Below are 23371 nucleotides of genomic sequence, written 5' to 3'. Positions count from 1 at the left end.
TTTCTGTATTGTAGGTAAGTATGCAATCTTTTGAATTACATGGAATTCTTTATGAGACTCTACCTATTGTCATGAAGAATTCTGTGTAGTTCAAAAGTTTGAATACTACTGTACCAAAGGAAGTTGAGCAAATAATACATCACAGCCTTTCAGTCTTCCCCACAATCCCTAGAAGCTTGAGACCTGACATTACCTAGAACGTGCAATTAAATGAAATATAGCCTGTGGTTTCTCACACAGGCTGCATACTCAAGATCACTCAGTGTAGAATTGTTACTTTCTACCAATCTGCAGCCATGTTGTCAAATTCTTGGTCAAAGCAGAAAAAGGATAATGTTTCCTACCGTTTACATGCATGTTTATGGGTGAAGAGGGGACTGCAACCAGTTAATGGTTATAAAGCTTAGAAATGTGAGTGTTGTTTTTTCTGGATTAAGTTATACCAAGTAGAAAGGATGTGTTCTTGATGTGTTCTCCCACTCATTTCCACATACAAGCACATTCTCTCTCCCCCACCACATCCCTCCTTGATTGAGGAAGGCTCGGGGGAAGCACAGGCAGTGATTCTTTGGATAAAAATACGGGCCTTACACAAAAATGTCCCTATTTTCATCAGTGAAATGTTGGAGGGCATGTTATTTTAGTATTTCCTCAATCTGTTGAAAAAGGCTTCAGGCTACAAATGCTTAATGTCACAGTACATTTGTTAACCTTTAAAGCTGCCATGTACACTCTCCTCATAGCAGCATCAACATCGCTCAGAGGGTTGGAAATGGAAATCTTAAATTGTCTTTTGGGTTTTTTTTAAGTAGTAAAGAAATTACTGAAAAGAGAAACATCATCAAGATCACTGCAGAGCCATGTTATACTTGGTCACCACAGCCCAACCACCTGCTCCTACAAGAGTCTTAGAATAGCGCAATCAGTGCAAGCGTCTCAGACTAAGATTCATTTTATAATCCAGTGCCATAATCGAGACACTCACCCTGTCATCAATTCAGACACAGGCAAAAGCAAATCTCTCTTTATTAAGTACCCGTGGGCAAAATTAGACGAGATGGGAAACACATGAATGCTGCCAAAACCAGCAAGTTTCCCCTCCCCTACTTATAACACAGAGTTATCGAAATATGTGCTGTGGGTTTCCACATCTGCACTAAACACTACCACCTGCCACCAGAGGAGGTCGGGGGAGTGGAGGAAGAAGCGCGACACTGACGTGGAAACAGCTCTCCGTAACTGCTCATTATAGGCAGAGCAGCAGCACTGGTGCTCTTCAAAGCAGCATCGGTGTTTTTAGCAGCTCTTCCTCATCATCACATCTAGTTCTACCCTGTTTCATTTTATTTATAGAAGTAAAAATAGACGAAACCTATTTATTTTATAAATTCATCGCATTATTTCACCAGGCAGATTGGCATTACAGGATACAATACCCTTCAAAACTCACTTTTCCTTACCTACACTGGAACAGTGACAGTAGGAGAAAAGAGAAATATTTTTGTATCCAGCAGTTCTCTTATTTTCTCCAGTCTGTGTCAACGTAATATTTGACAGAACAGATTGAGGTTGCATTGTGATATGCAAGACCAGTAAAACTTCAGTTTCTGAGACTGCAGTCCTAAGCATACCTACTAGGGAGCAACATACATTGACTTATAGAACATACATCAGTGGCATTTATTTGAGTAAATCCCAGATACTACAGATGGCAATACATAGGATCACACTGTGATTTGATATATGCATTTCTCTTAAAATCAGGCGTTTTCTTTTATCATTACTTTACCATTTCATCAGAGGTAAGATGCATTAGATGCTCAGTTATTGCGGCACTCTGGGCTGGGTCCACGATGGATGCACCACGCGAATCACCAATGATCAGCTCTGGCCATAAACGACCCTCTTCCTTCTTAATCAAGGAAATCTCCAAACTGGCAAGAGATAAAAAAGATGAACATTGGTAGACCAGAGAGATGGGACAAAATTATACGTATCATCGAGGGCTGCAACATTTAGGGCACAATCCTATGCGTGTTTAGATGGGAAAAAATCCTACAACTTCCAGCATTCCCCAGCCAGCATGGGTTTAATCCTAAACTAAGGATTACACCCTTAGTTGAACAATCAGATTAGTCTAATTAAAATATTCTGAATGGCTAAAAAAGTGCCCCAATTAATCAGTCAGTAAATTTCTATTTTATTTTTTTAAAAAACATTTTTAATTAATTATTTGCAAAAGCACATAATGGCAAGCATCACCTTAGGGGGCATTTCCTGATGAGTAAACATAAAACATGGAATGCTATTTCCAAGTTGCCTCCTGAGACACATGCATGCATATAAAAATAAAGTATGCTTTTTTCTTTCAAATTATTTTGTCTCGTACGCAAAATTATGCAGATATAATCAGATTATTTACTTAACTGGGTGGCTGACCCATCATCATGTATCAGCTGCATCCACAGCATGATTCTGAGATGCCGTATAAGCATATTAATTCCATTATAAAAAACAGTAACTCTGGAAGCCCCCTTATACGGAGTCAGACCACTGGTTAGTATTGTCCCCTCTACTGACTACCAGCAACTCTCCAGTTATGACTGAACCTGGGACCTTCCGCATACTAAACATGCGCTCTACCAATGAGCTACGGCCCCTTCCTCAACCAGACATTAAGCTATTTCTAGGGCTTTTTCTTATTCAGAATACCAAGGTGATCACAACGGGCAATCACAGCATTTATAAGCAGGTACAACATTTAGCATCCAAGTAATTTCAAATGTTCACATATGATTTCAAAATTGGTTTCTTGCACAAATAGCTCTGGAGGTAAGCTTAAAACAGAGCACATTTAATGAATTTTAGAGTTGGCTCACACAGCTGCAGCCCCCATATGATGCTCTTCAGGAACACACAGGAGAAACTCATAGTGAGCTCATGCCCAAGTAAGGATTGCACGAAATGGCACCTGCAAAAGGGAGCCTGTACAAGGCCACTGTACAGACAAACATTCCTATTTCTGCTTCACTGTAATCCCTGTTTTGTGCCAAGAATGTGATCAATTCTGCAAATTAAATCAGTTGAAGTAATTTTTACTAGTTGGCACAGTTGCAAATCTGAGGAATTATCACGGGCACCACCACAAAACAGCTGCAACGGGGGCATGGCTAATCACAAAATGGCTGCTGAGGGAACCTGAATGTCCACAAAGAACAAGTAACCTGCCTAAGAAACTGAGTACAAGGCAGTTGTGTGAGCCAAACAAAATAGATCCAACAAGTCTGAAGTCTGCCTACCACAATTTATATCGTATGCCTCTTATGTTTTTTTTGAAGAAGGCATTCCAAAGGGGACTGCATTTCATACAATGAAGATTTGAGTAAGGTGAGATACCTACTCTAGAAGACTGTTTGAGAATAGGGAATAAAAATTAACATACCTACTGTATACTGCTTTAATTGTAAAAAAAAAGAAGAGAGATTGGGATCCTAAGGTGCTTTTGCACAAGTGGAAAGCATGTCTGCACACCCAAAGGGAGTGTGTCGGATTTTCACTTGTCCCACTTTTCCTGGTCCATCTTCCCATATCCCATTCTGCTCTTGGTAGGAGGGGCAGGTGGACAGTGTAGAAGAAAAAGTGCTGCACCACATCACAACCTGCTCCCCAACCCTCAGGAATTCATTTTTGGGGACAGGGGTGTAACTGACTGCAGAGGGAAGGAAGGGATAGAAAAGCTCTGTTGTATGAACAGCATTCCCTTCTGAGCAGAACAGATGTTAGGATGCAAGCCAGAACTTGTAACTACCGCAATGTGAGCAAAAATGAACATCCACTTTTAACCTCCTAATACTTCAAGTTCTCAATGGAGCATGCATCCTGATCTTATGTTTATTTGGTAATGCCCGTTGATTTCAAATGGGCCTTACTTCAAAAGATGCATGAGTAGGATTGTACCATGGAGCAGCAGCATGGCCTGAAGCAGACAGGCTTCAAACGCATATTTGGTTTCTCTTTCTTGTTCACTCGAGGTCACCGGGGTAAGCACACAGTTTTCAAAACTAAGATACACCAGAATGCCAAGGTATGCTGTGATGTGGTCTTTGCTACCCAACAGTCTTGGCCACCCAACAGTCTTGGCCATTCTACTTCTTAACATTTCTTTTGCAATCAATTGCTAATACACCTGCCAAGTAAGAACACCCTACTGTGGCTGCATATATGGATAAGCCCGCTTGTCTGATAAAGCACTGAAGAACACAGTATTATATCATCTTTGCACACAGCCATAGGGGACGGTGTATTTCTGCTACACTGACTGGTTTATTTCAAGTGTTCCCATGTAGAGAATCCTAACCCAGCAGAAGCTTTTGAGCCAGATAATTTTCAATCCTGCATTGTATTCTAGAACATAGGAAGCTTTCTTATACCGAGTAAGACGGTCCATATACTTCTGTATTAGCCAATCTGATTGGCAGCAGCACCCTGGGGTTTCGGACAAAGGTCATTCCTAGCACTACTTTGAGATGTAGGGGACTGAACCTGGGACCTCAGCTATGCTGGCACTGAGCTACACCCCTTCCCTTTGCCTTTTCTTGAAGTTTCTTCTAAACAGAATTATCTGGTAACACCAGAATGAATGCTGGCTTCCTACCAGGTTTGTTTGGGGGAGGGGGAAGGGGGGAGAGTAGAGTGGCATTTAAAACCAAATAAAATCAGCTGATGAATCTATGTATCTCTCAGTTTCTAAGAACAGAGAGCCATAACCACACATTTGTTTTCAAACGCTTTTGTCAGCAGATAAACTTAAAGCATATTTGTTGTGAGAACTGATTCTCACAAATGTCTTAATTGGGCTTATGAAAACAAAAACTAGCCAAATTGGCCTGGAATACTGACAGCTGGAGGAAAAATAATGGGGACACGAGCAGCATTCAAATAATCCTATTACTTTCAACAAGTGAATTTAGATAAAAGGAGATTTATTTATTTATTTATTTATTTATTTATTCATTTCATTTCATTTCATTTCTATACCGCCCAATAGCCGAAGCTCTCTGGGCGGTTCACAAAAATTAAAACCAAACAACACACAATAAAACAATTTAAAATATATAGAACATTAAAACCACAATATAACAATACAACCACAATAAAACCTAGCAGCAGTGCAGGAGTTTAAAATACAGATTTAAAACAGCAAAGATAAAAATTTAGAAAGCTAAAATGCTAAAATGCCTGGGAAAATAAAAAGGTCTTCACCTGGTGCCGAAAGGAATACAATGTAGGCGCCAAGCGAACCTCACTAGGGAGCTCATTCCAGAGCCGGGGTGCCACAACAGAAAAAGGCCTCCTCCTAGTAGCCACCCGCCTCACTTCCTTTGGCAGGGGCTCACGGAGAAGGGCCACTGATGATGATCTTAAGGTCCGGTCAGGCACATATGGGAGGAGGCGATCCTTCAGGTAACCTGGCCCCAAGCCGTTAAGGGCTTTGAATGTTAACACCAGCACTTTGAATCGGGCCCGGAAATGGACTGGCAGCCAGTGCAGCTGGAAAAGTACTGGCGTAATATGAGCTCGCGGGCCAGTCCCTGTTAACAATCTTGCTGCCCTATTTTGGACCAGCTGAAGTTTCCGGACCGTTTTCAAAGGCAGCCCCACGTATAACGCAATGCAGTAATCCAGACGAGAAGTTATCAGAGCATGGATAACTGTAGCTAGGCCATCACTGTCCAGATAAGGGCGTAGTTGGTATACCAGCCTAAGCTGATAAAAAGTGCTCCGTGCCACTGAATTCACCTGTGCCTCAAGTGACAGTTCTGGATCCAAGAGCACCCCCAAACTACGAACCTGATCCGTTAGGGGGAGCGCAACCCCCTCCAGAACAGGTTGAATATCACCTAGCTGGGCAGACGAACCACCCACTAACAGTACCTCCGTCTTGTCTGGATTGAGTTTCAGTTTATTAGCCCTCATCCAGTCCATTACCGTGCCCAGGCACTGATTCAGAACAGCCACTGCCTCACCTGGTTTTGATGGGAAAGAGAGGGAGAGTTGGGTGTCATCTGCGTATTGATGGCACCTCAGCCCACACCTCCGGATAACCTCCCCCAGCGGTTTCATGTAGATGTTAAACAGCATGGGGGATAAAATAGAGCCCTGAGGAACCCCATGGCACAACTGCCATGGCACAGAGCAATAATCCCCCAGCACCACCTTCTGGAATTGGCCATCCAAGTAGGAGCAGAACCACTGTAGCGCAGTGCCTCCAACTCCTAACCCAGACAACCTATCCAGAAGGATACCATGGTCGATGGTATCGAAAGCCGCTGAGAGGTCCAGGAGAATCAACAGGGTCGCACTCCCCCTGTCCCTCTCCCGGCAGAGGTCATCCCACAGGGCGACCAAGGCAGTTTCCGTTCCAAAACCAGGCCTGAAGCCCGATTGAAATGGATCTAGATAATCCGTTTCATTCAACAGTGCCTGGAGCTGTCCTACAACCACCCGCTCAAGCACCTTGCCCAGGAAGGGGATGTTGGCCACTGGCTTATAATTGTTAACATCCTCTGGGTCCAGGTTAGGCTTTTTCAGGAGTGGTCTAATTACTGCCTCTTTTAAAGCGGCAGGCACCACTCCCTCTCTCAAGGAGGAATTTACAACCTCCTGGACCCAGCCGGACAACCCCTCCTTGTTTGATTTAATAAGCCATGAAGGGCAAGGGTCAAGCACACAAGTGGTCGATCGGACTTGGCCAAGCACCTTGTCCGCATCCTCAGGCCTCAGTAACCGAAACTCATCCAATAAAACTGGACCAGACGGTGCTCTGAACGCCACTACCAACGGAACTGTATTACTGGTGGTGTCCCATTCATGACGAATCTGAGCGACTTTATCCTCAAAGTGCCGTGCAAACGTGTCACAGCGTGCTACCGTGGGTTCCACCGTCTCTCTCCCTGGCCCAGAATGTAACAGGCCGCGAACCACTCGGAAAAGCTCCGCTGGACGACACTGAGAAGATGCAATGCTGGTGGAAAAAACCTGTCTCTTTGCCACCCTCACCACCACAGAGTAGGCTCGATAGTGGGCTCTTACCTGTGTTCGGTCAGACTCAGCACGAGTCTTCCTCCACCTGCGTTCTAGCCATCTCCCCTCTTGCTTCATTGCCCTCAGCTCAGGTGTATACCAAGGAGCTGGCCGGGCTCTGCTCAGAGGGAGAGGGCGCTTGGGCGCGATCGTGTCAACCGCCCGAGTCATCTCTGCATTCCGCAGAGCGACCTGGGCTTCGACAGGAGCACCAGCCATACCAGCAGGAAAATCCCCCAGAGCCCTCTGGAATCCATCGGAATCCATTAATCTCCAGGGGGCGGACCATTTTTATAGGTCCCCCACGCTTGCAGAGGGGAAAGGCTGCCAGGAGTCTAAACCTCAGCAGGAAGTGATCTGACCATGACAAAGGGACAGATGTTAATTCCTCCACTTTCAGATCACCATCCTCCTGTCCAGTTGAGAAAACCAGATCAAGCGTGTGTCCCTTTATATGCGTTAGGCCGATGACATGTTGGGACAGCCCCATGGTTGTCATGGCGGAGGTCCTGAGCTGCCCCGGATACAGCGGCCTCGGCATGGAAGTTGAGATCCCCCAGGACCATCATCTTGGGGGTCCTCAACACCAAGTCCGAGACCACCTCCATCAGCTCAGGCAGGGAGTCTGATGGGCAGCGGGGTGGGCGGTACACCAACAGAATCCCTAATCTGTCCCGGGTACCCAGCACAAGGTACAAACACTCAAGATCTGCACTCGAATGAGCAGGAAGCCTGGAGAGGGAGATTGAATTCCTATAGACCATGGCAACCCCCCCTCCCCGACCCTCAAGTTGGTGTTGGCGCTGCACCGAGTACCCAGGAGGGCACAGCTGGAAGAGAGTTTGCATATCATGACCACCATGTCTTATGACTAGAAATTATAACTTAAGAGGCTGAATCCTCATATTTCAATCTCAAAAGAATTAAGAACAAGCACCACTCATTTTTACATGTTTAGGATGATCTCACAGAGTAATAAAATGTGTAACCAGAGGACTATATGGAATCTGACTGGACTGAACTCCCAACAATGCAGTAGCTAGGCAGAACATTTAATTTGGATAATTTTGGTTAAAACATCTGCTCAACACAGTTTACCTGGGTGACTTTGGACAATTTACTGCTTCTGAGCCTGCATTGTGTGCCTTCTTTTAAAAACATAATATAATACTATGTAGATTAGGGCAGATAGACTTCGGATTTGTTGGATCTACTTTGTTTTGACTGGAACCCCAAGATCCATCAACCAGAGCCAGGTTCAAAAGACAGACGCTTTGAATTAAAGAACATGGAAGAGGCCTGTAGACATCCATTACAAACGCTTGGATGCAAATATTGAGGATTGCCCCATTTGTTTTCCAGTTGTAGCTCTTTGTCTTGAATCAGAGGCCTCTCTTAAAGGGCCCTAACTTTCAGAAAAGGGCAACTCAAATGATCAAGGGGCTGGAACAACTCCCCTACGAGAGAAGGTTACAACAGCTGGGATTGTTTAGCTTGGAAAAAAGGTGAGTAAGGGGAGACATGATAGAGGTGTACAACATTATGCATGGTGTGGAGTACGCGAATAGGGAGACAAATTTGCTCTCTCCCTCATAATACTAGAACCTGGGGTCATCCCATGAAGCTGAATGGTGGGAGATTCCGGACAGATAAAAGGAAGAGCTTCTTCACACAGTGCATAGTTCAGCTATGGAATTCGCTACCACAAGAGGGAGTGATGGCCACCAATTTGGATGGCTTTAAAAGGGGATTGGACACATTCATGGAGGAGAAGGCTATCAATGGCTACTAGCCCTGATGTCTATATGCTATCTCCAGTATCAGAGGCAGTATACCTATGTACACCAGTTGCTGGGGAACATGGGCAGGAGGGTGCTGTTGCACTCATGTCCTGCTTGTGGGTTTCCTGTGGGCAGCTGGTTGGCTACTGTGTGGACACAATGCTGGACTAGATGGACCCTTGGTCTGATCCAGCAGGGCTCTTCTTATATTCTTAGGAGTTAGGTGGCGGTGGTGCTGGGCTTGTGGTCAGGGAGGGGAATGTTCCCTGAAAGAATATTGAGTTTCCCTGGAATTATACAGTGAATTAAAAAGATACACACCAAACTACGATAGAGGACAAAGCCAAAGAACTCTATTATGCCTTTGTTTTTAAAAGGATAGGCCAAAGCTTGCCAGTCTGGCCACATTGCAGGAGGCACCTCAGCAACGAATCTACCAAACCAGCCTTCCCCCCAGCCTTGCAGCTGGGCAGGGAGTCACTGCACAACTGTCAGCATGATCCTCTTCCACATCAGCCAGTCCAAGGCCAGGAGGAAGACTGGTTGCTCATTGGGCTTGCTGAGAGGGGACACACACACTTGCTGCGATGAGCGCAGCAAGTGAAAACGTGGAAGCCTGTACTTCATCTTTACAAACTATTAATCAAAGCTTGTCCTAACACACAGGACAACTCAGAGAGCTCCTTTGTCCCAGGATAGAGTTTTTACTCTTTCAGGGGAGGTTTTCAGGTCCCCTCCCCCCCAATAGCAGGTTGGATCCAATACTAGCATGAGCCGAAGGGAATTTTCCATCCTCACCCTCCTACTACAGCTGCCTGGAAACCCTCTCCTGAAGGTTGGAGGACCCTTGGCAGTAGCATAGGACAAGGTGTGGGATGATTCTGGAGGATGGGGAAAATCACTCAAGTTCAGGCTCTCCTCATGGAAGATGCATTGTGCTCCATTTTAAGCAATTTCCCCCTCATCAAACAGCAACTAAACTCATCCCGTGCTGTTACCAGGAGTCTCCCAGTCCTCAGGAGAGGCTTTTCGGGAAGTGAAGTGGGCTACAGTAGACAACATGGCATCCCCTTGCACAAAGCTTCCTTCCACTCACACTAACATTAGACCCGATCCAACAGACCCTTGTTTCCCGTCACAAACCAGCATTAGACCCAATCCAGCATTCCCTTGTTTCCCATCACGAACTGCTTTTGAAACTTTCCTGTTTTTCAAATGCAGCCTGGCTTGCTACGAAGCACAGGGGCTACTCTATATAAAAGAAGAAAAAAAAGCAGAAAGAAAAGGATAGATCAGAAACAAGTTGGACTTATAGTTCTCTAAAGTGTGGCCACAACTATAGGGATGGCAGGATATAGATATGTCAGCTTCTACAGCCTATGATACAAAAACACAGCATTTTAGGTAACACTGTTTCTGACTTCATGTCCAATAGAAGGAATGAGATATCCCTTTTCCTTTAGGATAGCATATTGCCCACTAATTACCAAACGTCTAGAACTCAACACTAAATTTGGGTTTTCTGTTGCATCAGCTATGCAGGCACAACATTATTTACCAAATCAGACCATCTCACCTATTTCCTTTAATTATCCATGTGGAGCTTTCATGGTCAATCAATGAAAAAAGAGGTCCTTCCAGTACAAGGAGTGGATCTTTCAGTGCTACACTAAGACGATCTGGAGAAAAGTGCACTTGTATGTCCTCTTTGGCGAAGTCTTTGTGTAAGTAAAAAGTAATTGTCAAATCATCCTCAGTCTGTTTCCAGTAATACAGGGGCTCTACCATTAGAAACACAAAAAGGGAATACATAATAGGTTACAAACTGAAGCACTAAGAACACCTGCAGAAAGATCTGTGGAATGGTGTTCAGAAAACCAGCTCTTTTTTCAATAATAATAAAAAATCAAATACAGAATACTATAGTCACTAGTTATACAAGACTGGAAGAAAGCAGCATATCTAGTTTCTTCATTCCCTGAATCCTGAGGTCACTGCATTTTTCTATGCCTGCACCACATCACTGGCTGCTTCTGAGAGGGGGTCTGGGAACTACACAGCATGACATAAAGACACAGATAAGTCACACTAGATGATGAGGTGGGGAAAGGGAAAACTAAATATGCACTTGACGCTTCTGATGGCAGCCATTTGTACATCACCAAGTTCAAACCTTTGCACTGAAGCAGGAATTGTTGTGCCTCAAGGACATAAAAACTATTGAAAATTCCTACTAACATCAGAGTTTGCTCAAACAATGGGGTGTGACTTTTTAAAAGATCTTGGGTTGCCGTGACCAAGCCAGCATTTTAGTCGCTGCGGCCAGTGGGAGCAGTTAAACCCTGCATTCGAACTCTTGAGTTGGTTAGCTACTTCTGCCAGTAGCAGGAACAATCAAGCACATGAACTAGCATGTCGGCTTGCTCACGACAACCAAAGATTTTTTAAAAACGTGAGTGGTTCAGACCAGCTCAGTATTCTCTGCACTGCCTGGCAGCAGCTCTCCGATAGGAGCCTTTGGGAGCCTTACCTGGAGATGCTGGTGATTGAACATGGGACCTTTTGCATGCCAAGCACCTGCTCTACTGTAGAGCTACATCCCTTCCCAGCTACAGCCCAGTATGAGTCACAGGCGCAGCCCACGAGCCTGGCCACGGCATAGAGTTCCTGCCTCAAATAGGCTACAGATGAAACCTCTCTGACACACGTGAGGCTGGATATGCATTGCAATGCACACTCTTTACACTTTCAGCCAAAAACGCTGACCCCCACCGAGTTAGCCATGCACTTCTATTTATAGAGAGGCCTATAAAAATCGCTCTGCCTTAACATGGAAAACATAACTTAAGAGGAGACACCTTGCACGAAACAAAAACACCATGTGAGATTATCCTGTAGTGCCTTCAACCCAGCATCCCAACTGCTCCCTGTAGTTTCAGAAGTCAGCACTGCTTCGCATAATCAATTGTGTGAAATGCTGTGTGGGTGGAAAGGGGAAGCAATCATTTTTCTAACCCCTGCAAGTTATCAGTTTATGTCTTGAGGCATGTCCTTATTAGTCTGCCATATCCTGAGGTAATGGCCATCAAGCTATTCAGCCTTTCAAATAAACAAACTTTACCTTGCTCATTTCTAGAGTAGGCAAGTTGATTTCTACACAGATAAAAGTTTAAAGGCATACTGCTGAAATCTAACAACTGTATGGAATGTACAATGCACTAAATCTTAACATAAATATATGGCTTAAAATTGCGTTTTGTTGTTGAAAAGTAAACCATGGCTTGTGGCAAGGGACAGGTTTGGACGTTCAAACAAATCACAATTTGGTTAACCAAATCAAGGCTTAGCATTTTGAACAACAACAAAATCTATAAAATGCAATGTAGATCACTATACCATTGTAACAAGTATTAAAAGCACGAGTTTAATAATAAAAGGAAATTATTTTTTCCTTACTTCAGTCTAGAGCAGAATTCATTGTGTCCCTGGATGGCTAAGGTTTTGGTAGCTGTTTGCTTTCTACTAACTCCATTTCCTAAGAAGGTGGAGGGCTTATCTCTGAGAAACTGAACTAGCAGACATCACTCATGCAGTCATAGGGTTGGATTCAAGATCTGCCTTTCATGGACAGAAAAGCTCCACCCACAGAAGGTACTTCCACCCAGTATTCTGGAAACACTGCCTCCCCACATCAAAGCTCACCCAGTTCAGCAGGGTCCCGCTACCCCCTGTGTAACATTTCCAGGGCAGGTAGAGGGTATGAAGTCTGCTTCTGCAAGCCCAGTTGCACACACCTACATCTGGATACAACCCATAATCTCTAAGACAGACTACCATAAAGCACTTTTCTTCCGAGAGAGGTATGCTTGCCTGCTATCCCCGCTCCCCACTCCATCCCCTCTCTGTCTGTCTGTCTGTCTCTGTCACACACACAAATAAAAGTATGTTGTATTTGAGCTTCAGCATCTGCAGTGGCTTTCAGTAGTTGTCTGGCCTTAATTGGTGCAGACTGTGGAACATAAAGCTTTGAACTGATGGGGCTCATTGTATTTGAGAGAATGGATACAGGGATGAATACATCATAACCTTTAACTACTACCATTATCCCTCTTAAATTTAAGATCTGCAAGGGATATGCAGAGAGGAGTTAGGAGTAGCTGCCCCTCAACTGTAAAGTACCCTGATTTCTTAATATCTTCTGGAAAGTGTTTATTATGGCCTGGGATAGGGTGATACAAAGGCTACATTTTAACATTTGCAGTACTGTATGATTTTAAATACATTTTCTAAACTGAAGCTTGAGGACAGGATGGGTTGCAAGCAAGTTAAGTAAGTATGGTCAGATGCAAAGTTACCTTTCTTGTTCTCTTCTGCTTTCTCCTTTTTACTTTCATCATGCTTGTTCTCATCATTCTGTGCAAGTGTGTAGGGCTTGTAAGATATAACCATCAGGCCATTACCGCTTGGCTCTATAGCTGCATAATGAGGAACTGATTTTCCTTGAAGGACTCGACACTTGGAAATTTCATACCCTTGATCACCTGATAAAAAGAAAACCAGCACCTTTGGATGTTTTGATTCCTCCATTTTTAAGAGGACAAACATTCAACTACAAATACTGCTGAATCTCTTTCTTGACGGAGATAGGTATCTTTTAGACTTCCCTATCTAATACAATCTTAGTATGCACTGCATGACAGATTGTAAGAAAACCACTACACTGTTTGCAGAAGAACGAAAATTTACCTAGTTGTGGGGTCAGTGCCATTCTGATAGGGCAAAATTTTAGAACTCTCTCTCTCTCATCCCCCACCCCCACCCCCAGGTTCATTCCATTCAAGTTGTCTTCTGCTGTGGGTGCTGTTGCAAGCTGTGCAACCATTCTCTGGATTGCAGTGAGGACCATTGCTGTGCAAATACATGGTCTCTAGAATCTAGTTCTCACCCCATCCTAACAGCATCCCTGGTGCTTTTCAAGGCTTCCTGGGCACTCTATGACCTGCTCTCAAACCTGTTGCAGGTCCCTTCCACTATTCTGACTAGATGCTATGTGGTAGTGTGTCATAAGCCTCTACTCCCTGCTTCTTCAATATCCTCTGGGACATCCCTGCCAAGAGCTTTTTATTGCAAGATGACCTTTCATAAGTGTTAGGAATTTGTGTCTCTGCATGTACTTCAAGAAGTTAGTGTGTGTGTAAAATTATCTTATATCTTTACCAACACTTCATTTAATAGCCCCTTTTGTTCATAAGGTATTCCCTCTATTAACTAGCCCTCACTTCTCCATTAGCCTGCCCCATTCTGTGTAAATTACTACAATAAAAAGCCATTCCAACAAGCCCCCTTGCTGCCTCTTCTCCGACTCAAGAGACTCCTTCACTCACTCCCGAAGTGTCTCCTCTCCCCTTGGACTAGCAACCATCTTCATGGTTTCACTCTTAATATGTCTCACTCTAGAATGTCTAGTTCCTATTAAATGGAGAAAGAGTTTTTGAAGCTTCTGCTCTGTTGAAATATGAGCAGTTTTGTCTCATCTCCAGTATACATTTCTTAGGCAACAGGACTGGCCTGAGGACTCCTCTTTCACAAAGAGAAATGGTTAGGCAAGGAGCATTTCCCTTAACGTACTGGTCCATAATGATTATGGCCATCTGCAATCAAAGTGGCCTTAAAATATCTGTAGGCAATTGATGTGCTATCTAAATGCATTTTTTCTATGGCAAACACCATAATCTCAATTCCCAATGCAGCCCTCAAATCTCCTAAGAAGCCACCCCTGAAGATTGGAGGATCCTGCAGAGTGGCATTTGATACAACACAAGGGAAAAGAACATAGGCAAGCCCACCTTCTTTACACAGAAGTGCCATTTACATGGAAAAGGCTCTTTGTATCCTGGCTGCAAGCACACACATACATAGTTTTTCCCACTGCTGTTGGAAACAATTTGTGCAATTGGATAGCCTCACACCGAAGTTTAATCGGAAGATCAGTTCATGACAGAGAGAACTAGAGCTTTATCGCTAAAGGATGATTACAAGAATCCTTTTCTCCCAAAATAAATCTGTACACAGTATTTCTTAGCAAGCCAGACATCTTTTTACTTGTCTGAAGCAACCACACATAGAAAAAAAAATACCTGGTTCATAAGATTAAATTCCTTTTGCTGCCCCCAAAGAAAAACAGTATAATCTTCTAGCTCTTTTCCTTCTACATTTTCTCATTAAAATAAGACTAAAAAAAGATTACTTATTAAGTAACCAGAGCCATGCCTGAAAGACCTAAGAAACCTATAAAATTAGATGACAACAATAGCTACTAGACAGGCAATCTGCTGAACGCAGGAATACAAATAAAGGCCACATTAATTTTCAACCCCAAGGTTATTTGCATCAGCAGTATTCTAGAAGATGACTTTCTGGTAACATGGAGTCTGTGTTCCAGCCATCTGGGACTAGTGCTTGAGGGCACTGGTTGTTTCTGTACAGATGTGTGTGTGTGTGTAGGGGGGAGGGGGTGCAGAAAAATTTAACATTGCCTTCAACATCTTTTGTTTAATCTTCACTTGGGATTCACAGGAGGTGTTCATCTGTATGGATGAGATGGTACTGGGATGAAACATACTATTACAGTACAGTACCTGCAAGCAGAGGGCTACCTTAGTATGTTGCCATTTTGAGAGAGGAAGGCAAGGAGGAAAGGACCTATTGGGCAGCTGCTAAAGGTCAGCTAAGCCATGAGGAGGAGGAGGAGATCTCACATGAAGCCATGAACTCTGAAGAAACTGTTCCCTTTGGGGAAAGAGGTGGCAGAGCCTTGCTTCAACACAAACCTAATCCAAGATCCTTAAAGGAAATGGAACATTTTCCTCTTTCCCACCCCACCACAAGCCCAGAACCACCATTTCAGAGCAGAATGAGGTATGCACGCAATGTCTTTTTTTTAAACCAGTATTGTTTGTTTGTTTGTGAACCTACATTTGTTTTTTCCCCCTTCCAGATTTTTTTCTGCTTCTGCATACTGCAGAGATTCTCCAAGTCTGCTGATACCTCTCCCTTATGCACAGCTTTGCCATTTTAGCTACAGAAGCATCAGCACTCTCACTTGCAAATGAGAAATAGAATATATGATGGATGATGCTATTAAAGAAGAAAGCGAAGACACAAGGCTATGGTGGTTTCCCTGCGTGTGCCCTAATGTCTAGTTCAAGCTTCAGAGAGGTTGTCTCCACACACTCTGGTTGCACCCTTGGATGCTGTATTTGGGAAACATAGATGAGAGGCATGCAAGAGTCACATTTCCAAGACATCTGGCCTAGACCAAAACAATGTTTATCCAGAAGTCAGTTCCACCGATTTCAACACGCCTGACTTCTAAATTTAAAAATGTTTAGGATTGTTGCCTTATTCTGTTAACATCTTTAAAATGCAAGCAGATTACTAGATTCCTGTATAACTACATTCATATTCATCACTCCACTCCCAGATCCATTGGTATAGTGACTTCATAAATATCTAAGCATTTATAAGTCTCTTTTTCACACGCACAAAAGGCAAAACCAACTGAAATACTCACCTTCCTTAGCTGTTTTCACAACTGTAACCCACTCCAAGGAAACATGGAAGCCACTACCTTGCATGTCCAATTCATCTTTTTCTACTCGCAGGAGTAATACACCTACTGAATGTGCATCCAACTGCAGGAAGGAGATACTGTGGACTATAACAAAGGGGCTTTCAAATTCTTCACTGAATAATATCTGGAGGAGAGAAAGATTGTTGTAAGCTACTGGATGGTGCTTTCTGAATGCACAATGCATGCTTTAGGTGGAACAGAAATCTTAGGGCTAGAACAGGAATACATTGCAGGGGAGACAGAATCTGATTCAGGATTCTAGTTTTTGGTGGCAGCCCTGCATGTGCTCTAGTGCCTAGTTTCAGCCTCAGAAAAGCAAATACCTTTCAGAATATACTGATGATGCACACACAGCAACTACATACCCAGAATTATTGGAGTAGAGAATACAATTATCTGAGGTGCTTAAAGCTTGCTGATAGTGCATGGTCATTTTTCATCCAAAGTCGTCGTCCGTCCTTCCCCACCCCATCTTTACTTAGGCTTCACACCTACAAAAAATATTTATTCTGGTGCCTATGGATTTCATTTTTTTTTCAGCTGCTAGATTCTTTCAACTGTCTAATGAATTGGTAGGCAATATTTGGCTTGCAAAGGCAAAGATGTCACAGCGATAGACAGGCTCAGTAAGCATCATAGTAACGGAAAGAACCAAGTACCTGGGTCCTGTTGTTAGAGTTCCCAGTTTGAGATCCCAGTGCCTTATCTTTGCCCTTCTATATCAGGTTACTAATATATGTCAGGATTTCATGTATGGTGAAAGACAAGATCTAGTTTTTCCTATGTGCCAGTATTATTTCATGCTGAGAGGCTGACATTTAGAATAGCAGCAGCAGGGTAGTTTTAAGAATTCCATCCTCCTGTCTACCCTATTTGACATGAAGTGAATATACCAGCTGCATTTGGACAATTACAGGGTGTAAGAAGCCATTGTGGCTTCTTCCCCCACCCCCGCGACTTGCATAATTACCCGTGATGCAGCGCGGGTTGCAGCGTCATTCAAACCTGGCACAGATGGCTTCTTACTAACCCCACAACCCTTACTACAAGCCATGGGTTGTGGCATGGATAAGAAGCCACCCCTGCTGCACACTGTGCCAGGTTTAGATGACATGGCAATGCCCGCTGCATCACAGGTAATTATGCAAATCATGGTCACAGGGGTGAGGGAAGAAGCCATGACGCCTTCTTTCACCCCTGCGATCATCTGAACCCAGTCACTGAAAATATAGACTCTGCTACAGCCAATGGCTATTAAGAATTGTCTTCGCGGATCAGATCAGAGTCCATCTCCCCCAGTATTCTATTTCCAACAGAGGCCAGCCAATAACTGAGCACTCGCAAAGCAGACACAATGGACTTCACTGTTTATCAGAACAGAAGAGGAAATATTCTCAGGTGTCTAGAAAAACTTTTATTATGCCAACATGTTTCAGAAAGGACTTTCATTCCTCAGAGGCCACTTATCTTTCTCCAAATATCTTGCAAAGTCTCTTTCCACTGCTTTTTCTATCTTAAAATGCTCAAAGCACTGGGAAGAACCTTAACTACTGCTGTGCTCTATAACACTACAAAGCAGTTTCAGCACTTGGGGGGGGGGGTGCCCTGTGCCAGGGGGCAAAAATGCATCCTGAGTCTCTGGAAGTTGCCCACCTCTGGTTTAGGCAGCCATTTGGGATTTCTGATCAATTTGCTCAGAGACCCTGGGCTGCTGGGAAATTGGGCAAGTGAAGTGGATTCCTCAATGCTCAGTAAAACCACTTGTGGTGTGATGCTATGGTTAATGTCAGTCTAAATGCAATTACTGTTAATACGATGTTCACAAATTTCTTCTGCTGTTTATATTAATATCTAACTCTCCGTATGAATTCAACTGCTGATCTATGACTTGTGACCACATTACACATTTCAAGAATCAGCTAAATTAGAGAACTACGCTGAAAGGCACACTTCAAGGAACGACGATTCAGAGAGACACTTTAGAATGATGATACATATTTCTGAGTCATAATCCTTTACATTTAATGCCTTTTTATTTGCTTCATTTCACTTCAAATGTACCTTTATCAAAAAATCCTTGATTCAGTAACATTAAATGTAATGGGAGAGGCCGTATGTCAGTAGAAGAGAGATGTAGAATGCTTCACAGATGTTGTAGAATTCCCTCCCACTGAGGTGTGTTACACCTTCAACTCTGTCAATGGTCAAACATGTTTTAAAAACTCACCTATTTTGGGTTGGGCTGTTTGTTTTGTAAATTAGAACTTTTATCTTCTAAGGTTTAAACTGCGCTGCTGGAAGGGTTGGGATTTTTATTTATTAGGTGTCTTATTTATTATATTTTAACTGACACACACACATTTCTGTGTGTGTGTGTGTGTGTGTGTGTGTGTGAACATATGCGCTCTCTCTCTCTCTCACACACACACACACACACACGTATGTTAGAAATTGACCATAAGAAGAGCCCTGCTGGATCAGATCAAGGGTCCATCTAGTCCAGCATCCTGTTCACACAGCAGTCAACCAGTTGCCCGCCAGTAGCAGAACAAGAAAACCTACAAGCAGGACACGAGTGCAACAGCACCCTCCCACCCATGTTCCCCAACAACTGTGTACATAGGCTCACTGCCTCTGGTACTGGAGGGAGCACATGGCCATCAAGATTAGTAGCCATTGATAGCCTTTTCCTCCAGGAATTTGTCCAACCCCCTTTTAAAGCCATCCAAATTTACCTTTGATCTGATCCAGCAGGACACTTATCACTCTCCGGCACTCTCTATTTCTCTTGCTGCATTTGTCATTTTACAGTCTGACTCTATCTTCTCTGTCATACATTGTTCTGTCCCCACTAGGTTTTATATTTTATGCTGCATTTGTATTGTTTTCTGCTTTTAATTATTGTATATTGTATTTTACTATGGTATTTGTTTTACGTTTTTGCTCTATGGGCTAACCAGAGAATATCTGTTGATGGGCAGCCACAGAAATGTATAAATAAATAAAATTATCTTCTCCATCTGGTAGGCTCTCTTAGGTGGCCGCTGCTGACCTTGTAGTCACTTGGCTACTATACAATCCTGTACAAGTGAAGAGTGGGAATAGTTAAGGCTTTTTGGAACACAAGTCCTTCTTTAAGAAAGAACAAGGGGGAAAGTAATTATGCCAAGAATTAGTATACACAGGAAGGACGGCCTGTTTACAATGAGTGTCAGGAAGGAAGTAACCTGGCTTGGTCCAAACACCCACACTCATTTGGGGAAAGCAGTAGATAGGTTTCAAAGCACATTCTAAGGCCCCATACAAAAGGAAAGCTGTTAAGAGATTTACAAGACTTACTTCCCACTTTTCACATGAACCATCACCACGCTTCCCTGTTCGGATTAGATACAATCTTCCTGTTCCATCTGAAAGGGTAACCCAGGTGGAAGATGTGAAATGTATTGAAGCACAAAGGCGATTATCACAAGCTATCAAGTCTGCAGGAAGCCTGAACACTTCTCTAGGCTTTTTTAAGGCAGTGTCCTGTAAACAAGACACAAAAACACTGTTGGAATCGTAGTAAGGTAAATAACAAACACTTTGATGAAGAACAGTTCCTGGTTGAGACTTTTAGAGGTTGGTGGCAGTTGTAATTTTGTGGCTTTGACCTTACATGAATGCAGATCCACAGATTTGTTCAGCACGTAGTTTGGAATACTAACAGAAGAGAGTCCCCAACCCTACCCAAGAATGCCAAATTGCCAGAGGAACACTCCAATTAATGCTGGGCCAAAAAATTCTCCCACATATTTTTCAACCATTCTCATTCAATTTGATAGAAGAGAAACCGCTTTCAAAACAAAATTCAAAGAAGAAGACATTTCTGAGAAATTCTCATGAGTTTGGTTCAAGGTTCTTGTGCTTATTTATGAGGTGGCTGAGGAGTGAGCACAAGTGTTGTGTCTTTCATTGTACAGTCATCTCTCTGGCAGCCTGTAGCCTCCTTGGTTTGCCACACTTCCCGCCTAGGAGAAGACATCATGAGGTAATTCCTCATATAGGGCTTTTTAAGGACAGGAAGTGCAGGCAGCCTGGGAGGCTGCACAGCAATGGAGAGATGTGTAATAGAAAGAAATACACACACGGCACCATCACAGGGATTAGGTAAGGTCAAAAACAGCAAAATAAATTCAAAATAAATTATAAAATACGCTGAGAATGAGGCAGAAAAATGGAAGCCTGTTTTGGAAGAATATTTTCAGGAAATTGGAGGTCAGATTTTGGCACAGCACTAGCTCCAACTCTTCCCTGGAGCTGGACACAACACCGCTTCACTCACACCTGTTACAGGGCTTGCAGGGAAGAAGTGCTATTGTTAGCACCTGCATTAGAGACAAGATATATCCACAGACATCCCTAAGAAATTTAACATTTGGAAGACCCCGAGGAAGGTGCTGAACCCTGAAAAATGACAACTAGAGCCAAGCCAAAATTTTTCAGAAGGCAATTTTCTCAGAAAAGTTTCTTTTCTTAGAAATAAAGGGCCACTTTACAAAACTGTCTCCAAATCTTCAATTATTATTATTATTTTGCTGACTGCATTTCCTCCCCACACTTCCCGACCATGCCCTTGAATGATACCACATATTGGATATTGTGAAGGATGCAAAATGGAGGCCAGGCTGCAAACACAGTTGATGCTGTTCCCACTTGCAGTGACAGTGCACAAAAGAAAAAAAAACCCACCCCCAACCCCTTAGGGGGGAAAAGAAAGATGCTGTGCTACAACCCTTGCCAATAGTGACCTCTGCCTCTGAGAAATTGTTGGAGAATTTCTCCTCCCCCTGGAGAAATTCAGTGAAACTGTCCCCCCAATTTCTCTGCCCACAAATAGGGTGGAGAATTTCAAGAGGCCATTTGTACACAGCTCTAACTCCAATCCACCATTCCCTTATTAGAAGTGCAACATATGAACTGAGCCAAAGTCCCAAGAGAAATTAATGCCATAAAGAAGGCTGCATCTTAAGAAAACTTTACAGCTAGTACACTTCAAGGAGTTAAGAATTTAGAAGATTTGGGCATTTATTCAATACATCTAGAGAGGTTTCAGCTCTCCTAGATGGAAAGGTTTAAGTTTAACAGGTTGGCAACTGGTGGCCTGTGGGATGAAGCCAGTCTGCACATGAATGATTGCCCAATGGCCAGTCATCTGTGAAAAAATGCTCTATATGCCTAACAGCAAAATTTTGGAGGGCAGGCCAAAGGAAGCAGTCATACTAGCAATATAAAAAATTAACTAGAAATACAATTGAGTACCACCCGGCACATAGTCATTCAGTTTTGGGGTTTAAGAAAGAATATTGGTATTTGCTTGTATTTACTTCTTGTACACAGCCTTGTAAATTTTGCACTTAATAGCTTAAATGAATCTGAATTTTTACCTGAAGTGTGATATTTTGTTAGTTACCACTACCACCAATACTTGACTGCACCTGTTTCCTTACGCATTTTACACACACACACACACAGACTAACACAGTATTTTCAAAATATATTTAGAGCTAAATGTTCAGCTTCTGCCCTCATCAGTAGCTGTGCTGTTAAATATTATATCACACACACACACAGCTCGTATATGTTTCTGGTATATTCATCAGATGTGTATTTTAGACTAAGATTAAAACAGGTGCCTTATACGTAGCCTTGACCAAACAGGCATTACTAAGAACCTACTGCGAATTAAAAGTTGTAGACTTAGTTGTAAAAATATAAATACATACATTTTACATTCTGTCTTATTGATCAATAAAGGGAGGGATGTTGACTTCATGACCTCCAGAAACATCTAGGTGGTTATGGTTGAAAAAGGTTGCTGATCTAGATGACACCTTGGCCTGATCTAGCAGGGCTCTTATATTCCTATCACAGTAGAAAGCAGTATACACCCTGTGTTGTGGGCAGGCTTGGTTTCCAATGCCCTTGGACTTGAATAGTAATGCTAGAAATTTAAGATGCTCTCTCAGTTATGGTTGGGGCTAAGAAGGCAATTTGACAACCTCCACTCTTGTCTAAATATCAAGCTCCATCTTGAAGTCAGCTTCCGTTTTCAGGGAGCAAAACCTCTTTCAGTGTCAGTCTCCAAGGTAACAGCTCCTCGATAGTTAGCATTAGTATGAGCAGGGTTCTGGCATATAACCACACAGACTGGCTCCCTGATCTGTTCGTTGAAACGCTTTGCAGATAATTCTGGGGCAGGACCTTACTCAGAGCTGTAATTTCCAGGTCTGTAGCAGAAATGAGGAGGGGAAAGCTCATCCCATCAAGATCAGGAGCACAAGCATAATTATTTGAAAGTGAAGGAAAAGCAGTAACTTTGAGAGTTGAGACAGTGTGTGTGTGTGTGTGTGTGTGTGTGTGAGAGAGAGAGAGAGAGAGAGAGAGAGAGACAGAGAGAGAGCACACACATTGGGAGTGCACATCTGTGTTTTAAAAACAGGCTTCCAGAAGATTCAGAGGAACATCATGTTTTAGACTTCTCCTCCATGGATTTTACTTAATTAAAAAACCTCTGGGCAAGAAGTAGTACAACAGCTTTGGTTTGTCTTGTGCCGTACATCCCATTCATTGGTGCAGGTACAGGTTTTTCTCAACATCTATTCTTAGCTATGAGATCTACATCACCTACCTCTCACCAGCCTTAGGACAGGAAATAATTTTCCCCATTATTTGTTTTAATTCTTAACCACACCAAACTTATTAGAGCAAAATTATTTAATAGGACTGAACTTGTAGCCAAATATTTGGCAGGTTGCTTCAACTCAAATATAAAGTTCAGTGATCCATGGTTTTGCCAGCCTTCCTTCCACAGAATGTACCAACCTGTAGAACACTC

At 43.0% G+C, this 23371-nt stretch overlaps 1 protein-coding gene across 2 annotated transcripts in view; it reads right to left on the bottom strand.

Annotated features, from left to right (window-relative positions):
- The window catches only part of NUDCD1 (NudC domain containing 1), a 59745-nt gene that overhangs the window by 25536 nt on the left and 10838 nt on the right, over window positions 1-23371 (bottom strand). For both annotated transcript variants that reach the window (XM_084848923.1, XM_084848922.1), the window contains 5 exons: window positions 19837-20022; window positions 16438-16621; window positions 13220-13405; window positions 10441-10645; window positions 1790-1934 (listed from right to left, as the gene is read on the bottom strand). In XM_084848923.1, the coding sequence (XP_084705049.1) occupies window positions 1790-1934; window positions 10441-10645; window positions 13220-13405; window positions 16438-16621; window positions 19837-20022 (906 nt within the window). The remainder of the gene's footprint in view (window positions 1-1789; window positions 1935-10440; window positions 10646-13219; window positions 13406-16437; window positions 16622-19836; window positions 20023-23371) is intronic.

This window comes from Heloderma suspectum, chromosome 4 (genome assembly GCF_057233095.1).
Source record: "Heloderma suspectum isolate Gila_16-S chromosome 4, 16-S_ref, whole genome shotgun sequence".
NCBI lineage: Eukaryota > Metazoa > Chordata > Lepidosauria > Squamata > Helodermatidae > Heloderma > Heloderma suspectum.
This window is presented reverse-complemented; position numbering and strand designations above follow the sequence as displayed.